Genomic DNA, 6,364 nt, shown 5'->3' with positions numbered 1-6,364 from the left:
TCCCCCAGTGGTGTAGCCCCTTGTTAATCCTACCGCAACCTGTCCCAAGGCATGTGGCCCCTCCTTTAAAAGCGCATGCTCTCCATTAGTTGGAGAGACAGATTTGAGGCAGGTCCTCCCATTCTCCCAACAAGATATCTGTCGGATTAAAAAATTCCTTTCTTCCTTAGCAATCCTTAGTGTCTGAATAACTGGATCTTTGTGCACCAAGTAACTGGACCTAGACCGACACCCTCTTCTGGTTTCAACAACAGTGGCAGTAAAAATGTCCCTCATGTCCAGCAGCCTTGTAGCAATGGAATGTACCTGAATCAGAAACACCTTTTATCTAAGTAGTTTCCCAAGTGTTTTTTGCCAGTACTCTAATTCTATATGGAGTAAATGCAAACTTTGTAAATGTTAAGAAATTGCCAATGGCATAATAATAATCACCGAAACTTGTCATATGTTAAGGCTATTTCTTTTTCTAATAATTTGGAGTTGCAGAGAAAGTAAGATTCCTTCAAAGTTTGGTGAGTTTTTTTCAAAGTTTTATTCCCTAGATATTACCTTTGTAATCAGATAGACTGGGTGAAGCCCCAGCCTCATTTCTCATCAGGTGGATAACTTCAGGTAAGTGTTCAACAGCTCCAACTCCTGCTTTCTTCCCCTGGCATGATGAAGGATGGTCATGAGGACTAAATGAGATAAGGTGTGTAAAGCTAGCCTCGTATACAGCACGGTCCCTGCTCAGTAAGGGAAAGCAGCCATTATCATTACTGTTGCTGAGGTTGTACTAACTAACCTTTTCCCCTATTAATTTCATGACCTCTTTTTTAAATAGGTAAGTGTCAGAAGAAGATCCTATAATGTCGACATGCGTCATGTGAAAGTTAATCAGAACCTCAGGGTACCTCGAACTTAACTGTTTACATGCCTGCTCGATTTCTCTTTTCTCTCTATTTTCCCTTCCTTCCAAAATGAATGTCTCTTTCCTAAGCTTTAAGTGAAGAGCACATGACTGTTTCTCAATGAGCTCTTTTACACGTTTCGTCGCATTGGGCTGAGAACAAACTGGTTCCAGACAAATTGTGGTGATTCCCCCATCCTCTCTCTCCTGACTTAGAACATGGAATTTCTTCAGTGTGCTTTTATAAAATTCACACTTCTGTTTCAGGTAAAGAAAAATATCTGTGTCGAGCACAAGCATTTCTCTGCTTCTAGCTGTCTCAGGTACTAAGGCCCTGAGTGACTCCAAAGACTTATGACTTTTCTGTAGATTCCTTTGGGGGCTTTGTCTATTCCATTTTCCACCCTCACTGGTAAAATTGCTGGTTTTATCTAAAAGAAACCTTGCTTTTAATAGCAAACACTCTTTGAGCTCCTTGATATCCAGAAATGATCCTTCCACGGAGATTCTTCCATTGGGTTTCAAAGGACTGAAGCTTAAAGTTGGGATTTTCTTTTTCAAATCCGTTACCAGATTCTGTAGAATAACTTGACTCCGAAAAACAGACAGATCAAGGACAGCATTTACAGAGCTGAAGACCTAAAATTAAAAAGAGAAAAATTGAAACCTCACTGCCTAGTGGAACAGACTACACAAATACGTTCTTTTCTTTTTTCTTTTTTTTGACTTCAATGAGCATCAGAACAAATATGTTCTTTTCTGCCACTTTCTTGTCTCCACAGCAGTTGCCCTAAACCAGGCCCCAATTCCCCAAACCAGGCCCCAAATGCCTAACCCAGGCTTCCTGGCTTCGTGCACCAGAGCTGCCCATCAAAGAGATCCCACACTTTTCATTTGGGGATTCACAGCCTCTCGCCACATACGGCAAAACAGAAGCAGTCAAATAATTTTTAGAGGCAGGATGCTTTTTTGAAACAAAGTCTTAAGCAGAGTTCATAAATAGAAACTGTCCTGGCTCTGCTCTGTGGATAGAGGTTCCCCTAGTCGTCCCCCACCTCAGTCATCAGAGGGCAGCACACAACCCCGAGTTTCTTCCACAATAAAGTTAGTCAACCAGTGCTTTGAATGTGAACTTTTTCCTTGTATTTCCACCTTTCCTATCTCTTCGATGCTCCTTTTTAATGTTCATTCTAAATTTTTTTCCCCAAAATAAGTCTTCAGGTTGGTACCTGACATCATTCATGGCAGTATGAAAGCTTACTCTCACTTGAAAAGCATTAAGTGGGACACCCAGAAAGACAGAAACAGATAGGGCAGTGATCAAAATTTCAAGAGATAGATTTGGCCTTTAACACTGATTTGGGTTAGGGGGTTCACATTTCCTTTCCTGGAAGTCGTGGGGTGAGAGCGCGCTGTGTCTCCTTACATAGGAAAGACTTGGAAACAGACGTGGACCCAGAACTTCAGCATCACACCTCACCTCGACACCAAAGCGAGAGACCTGGAAACCAACACCTCCAACCTGCCCTGCTAGCTGGTGCTTCTTCTGTCTGATGACGTTCTCTGCAACTAAATGGAAACGTTGGCATCAGAAGTGTTTGCGGCACGATACACTCATAATTATTTTAACGTGAATAACAATAGAGATATACTATTAAATATTAGATACTTAGAATGTCTAAGATGTTTTTCTACATTTTTTCTCTAAATTCAACATTCAAAAGATTTTTCCTTGCACTTTAACATATGAAAGTTCATTTTATGTATAAATAGAATCCTAATCACACTTTTAAAAACTCACAGGGTATATACATGAGTGGAAAAGTACATCCCCCACTCTGCTAATCATGGTCACAGGGGACTTCACCTTCTTGCACGTGACAACACACTGTCCTGGTTCTCCTCCTAACTCGATGGCTGGGACACACACACTCTCCTTCCTCATCCACCAATTCTCATTCCCTAGATGTTGAGAAGCCCCAGAACTAGGGCCTCATACTTCTTTGCTAACTTAGACCCACCCCCTGGGTGATCGCAACAATTTCCCTGGCTTTAGACACCATCTCTGTATGTATCTCTTTCAAAATTCTACCCCCGGCCTTGACTTTTCTCCCTTCTGCCTGTAGAAATCTCTCCTTCCTTATCCTAACAGGCATCTCACTGACCAAAGCCCAACTCTTGATAAACATACCCCTCCTCAATGTACTCTATTCCCAGTCTTCTCCACCTCCGAAAATGACCTCTAATCACCAGCAAGTCCCAAATAGCCCCCAGTTCCCATCACCTTCCCTGCTGCCACCCTGTCACACACAGATGCCAGACTCATCAGTCACCTCTGGGCAATCCCCTGCTCGAAACCCTCCATCTCACCCAGAATAAAATCTCAGACACCTTGTCGTAACCCAGAAGTTACTGAGCCTAGACTGGCTCCAGGTCCCCATCTAGCCACATCTCCTGCCCCTCGGCCCTGCTTGTCCCCCAGGGACACAGGCCTCCTTGCTGTTCTTGCAAACACCCAGCATGCTCCCGTCTCCCAGGAGCACCAGTCCTTCCCTTGGCCTAGAATGTTCTTCCCACTTACCTGCATGAATCATTCCCTCCCTTCGTTTAGGTCTCGGCTCGAGTGTCTTCTAAACAGAGCATTACCCTTCCCACCCTGTTGAAACAGCATTCCCCATCACATGCTCTCCCTTTATTCTTCTTCACATTTCTTCATAGCATTTATACATTAATACATAAACATATACATAAATGTTACATGTAAATAAAGTACCCAACATATCATATATTCCTCTGTTTAGTATCTGTCCACTCCCACAGATGCACGTTTCGTGAAAGAAAGATTTTGTCTATTTCATCCATTCCTGTAACCTCAAGGCCTAGAATGTTGCCTGCCAAATAATCGGTAAGCAAGAAATATTTGTAAATGGATGAGTGAGCCCTCTCCTTCTCTCTCTGAGTTACCAATTCAACATATAAAATATCAACATCCAGGCTGGGCATGGTGGCTCATGCCCATCATCCCAGTACTCTGGGAGGCTGAGGTGGGAGGATCACTTGAGGCCAGGAGTTTGAGACCAGCCTGGGCAACATAGCAAGATCCTGTCTCTATAAAAAATTTTTTTTAAAAAATTAACTTCCAACAACACTACTATACCCTTAGAGAAATAATAAAAAGCCCTTCCCACCGTCCTTTACCTGAACATCCCCATTGAGAGGGAATGACTTAACTAAAGGTGACAGCTAAAGGCACTGAAAATCCATAGTCTCCTGGATCCCTCTCTGAACCCTGTCTTCCCTCAAGCATAGCAAGGTCTCTTCCTCTGCTCCTGCCCCCAAGTGGTACTTTCACTTCCAAGAGGCTGGCATGGAGACTCGTCTTTCTCTGGCAATTTATCCTGCCTGCCACTAAGCTGCAGAGAACGCTACCCCTTCATGGAAGGTATGTGTGCTCTGCAGACCCAACTTCCCCACCCACGTCAGGGATGGAGGGAAGGAACAGAATGGCTCTGATCTCAGATCCAAGCTATATTTCTCAATTCAACTTTACCAGTAACAAAGCAGATACTATATCAGAATATCCATTTGTTGGTTTGAACAAAGAGAAGCAGAAGGTGTAATTATACAGTTGAAGCCACCTGGAAATTTCCAAAGTAGTTACCTTGTTTATGAGATTATATATAATTTTTGTCATGGTTTTCTTCTCTGTTTCTGTATTTTACAAATTTTCTACAATAAAATGTATCACTTTTATCCCAAGATATAGACAGATTCAAAACAAAGAAAAAAAGGTTTTCAAGAATCTGCCAGTCACTAGCAACGTTATCATAAGCCATTTTCACATCTATTCTTGCTAACGCATTACTGTGCCACTTTTATATTCAGAATAATTTTTTTAAAAAGCTACAATTTACCAACCCCAATAATCATTTTAATGAAATGCAATTTTTAACTTCAATGAAGAAGTATTTCTAAGATTACAAAAATTGGATTTAGAAATACCTTTTTTTTCTTTGAATATTACATACGCAATTCCCTTGGTTCTTGTTGGATATATCACATCTTCAACTTCTCCACCTTCATTCTTAATATCTTGGAAGTAACTCTTCACTAGTAAGACCAATGATCGAGCACTTAAAAGGTCAACTGGAAAACCACCAACTACAATTGTCCTTTCAGAAGCTTTGGATTCCTTGACATTCAAAACTGATGCCTGTAAGAGAAACAGCAGGATACTCTTTAAAAATTTAAGACTCTACTTAATAAAGACAACATCGGACTCCAGTGAGAGAGACTATCTTATTCAGTAAAGGTGCTACTGCAGCTGGCTGGATACTGTTAGAAAGAGATATGTGTGTGTGTCCAGGCGCAGTGGCTCACGCCTGTAATCCTAGCACTCTGGGAGGCCGAGGCGGGTGGATCGCTCAAGGTCAGGAGTTCGAGACCAGCCTGAGCAACAGCGAGACCCCGTCTCTACTAAAAAAATAGAAAGAAATTATCTGGACAACTAAAAATATATAGAAAAAATTAGCTGGGCATGGTGGCACATGCCTGTAGTCCCAGCTACCAGGGAGGCTGAGGCAGGAGGCTCATTTGAGCCCAGGAGTTTGAGGTTGCTGTGAGCTAGGCTGACGCCACGGCACTCTAGCCCAGGCAACAAAGTGAGACACTGTCTCAAAAAAAAAAAAAAAAAAAGAAAGAGATGTGTGTGGAGGGAAAAGATAGATCCTTGCCTCACACCATGTACCAACATAATCTATGAATTTGAAAGTTAAATATAAAAAGTGGACCTCTTTTTTTAATAAGTAGAAAATATTGATTAATATTTGTCTGATTTTAGGAAGGCCTACAAATAATGGCAGAAGTTACAGAAAAAAATCAAGAGATATAAATTCTAAAATTTAAAAAAAGTCAAACTAACCATAAAACATGGTAGTTTGGAGATGGTGGTACATTTTCTCGATTGTACAGTCCAAAGTACATAAGCGGTAAGAAACAGATCCCCTTCTTTATTGTCAGAAAAGGGAAAAGTCACCATTAAAAAAAGCCAAAAAAAAAACCTGGCAGTAACATGGGGACAACAGTGTAGTGAATCTTGTCTTCCAGCACATATCGGAGATGAAGTTCAACCACAGCGAGTGCGTCCTACTGCAGACCCTGCCACCACCATGCTGGGCACAGAGTACCAACTGCAAATAGAAGCTTCTTTGGACTCACTCTCTTTCAACTTCTTATATTATCCAGTTAAGAGGCTTCTTTTTAAATGCTTTAATTTGTCCACGAAGCCCATTTAGGGAAGTGGACCTATAAGCTTCCCCCAATTTTTGTACAGTTAGTCCAGCCTGATTACACCAGAGCTCAAACATGAATTACCCAAGGAAGGACAGGATGTCTCATGGCTGGAGTAATGGTTAATAGACCAAAAAGGAGTTTGGGCTCTCAGTCCAGAGGCCTCTGTACTCAGAGTGGGACTCC

At 41.8% G+C, this 6,364-nt stretch overlaps 1 protein-coding gene across 1 annotated transcript; it reads right to left on the bottom strand.

The window, feature by feature from the left end:
- Positions 1–555: 555 nt before the first annotated feature.
- RBM43 (RNA binding motif protein 43) lies at positions 556–5,872 on the bottom strand. The gene is made up of 4 exons (XM_012659139.1): positions 5,843–5,872; positions 4,892–5,102; positions 2,370–2,458; positions 556–1,528 (listed from the first exon to the last, which is right to left on the bottom strand). Exons 1-4 carry the CDS (start codon positions 5,870–5,872, stop codon positions 776–778), a joined length of 1,083 nt encoding a protein of 360 aa, XP_012514593.1. The 3' UTR covers positions 556–775.
- Positions 5,873–6,364: the final 492 nt, after the last annotated feature.

This window comes from Propithecus coquereli, unplaced genomic scaffold, assembly GCF_000956105.1.
Source record: "Propithecus coquereli isolate 6110/MARCELLA unplaced genomic scaffold, Pcoq_1.0 Scaffold118, whole genome shotgun sequence".
NCBI classification, from domain to species: Eukaryota; Metazoa; Chordata; class Mammalia; order Primates; family Indriidae; genus Propithecus; species Propithecus coquereli.
The sequence above is the reverse complement of the archived record's forward strand: the minus strand, read 5'-3'. Positions and strand labels throughout refer to the sequence as shown.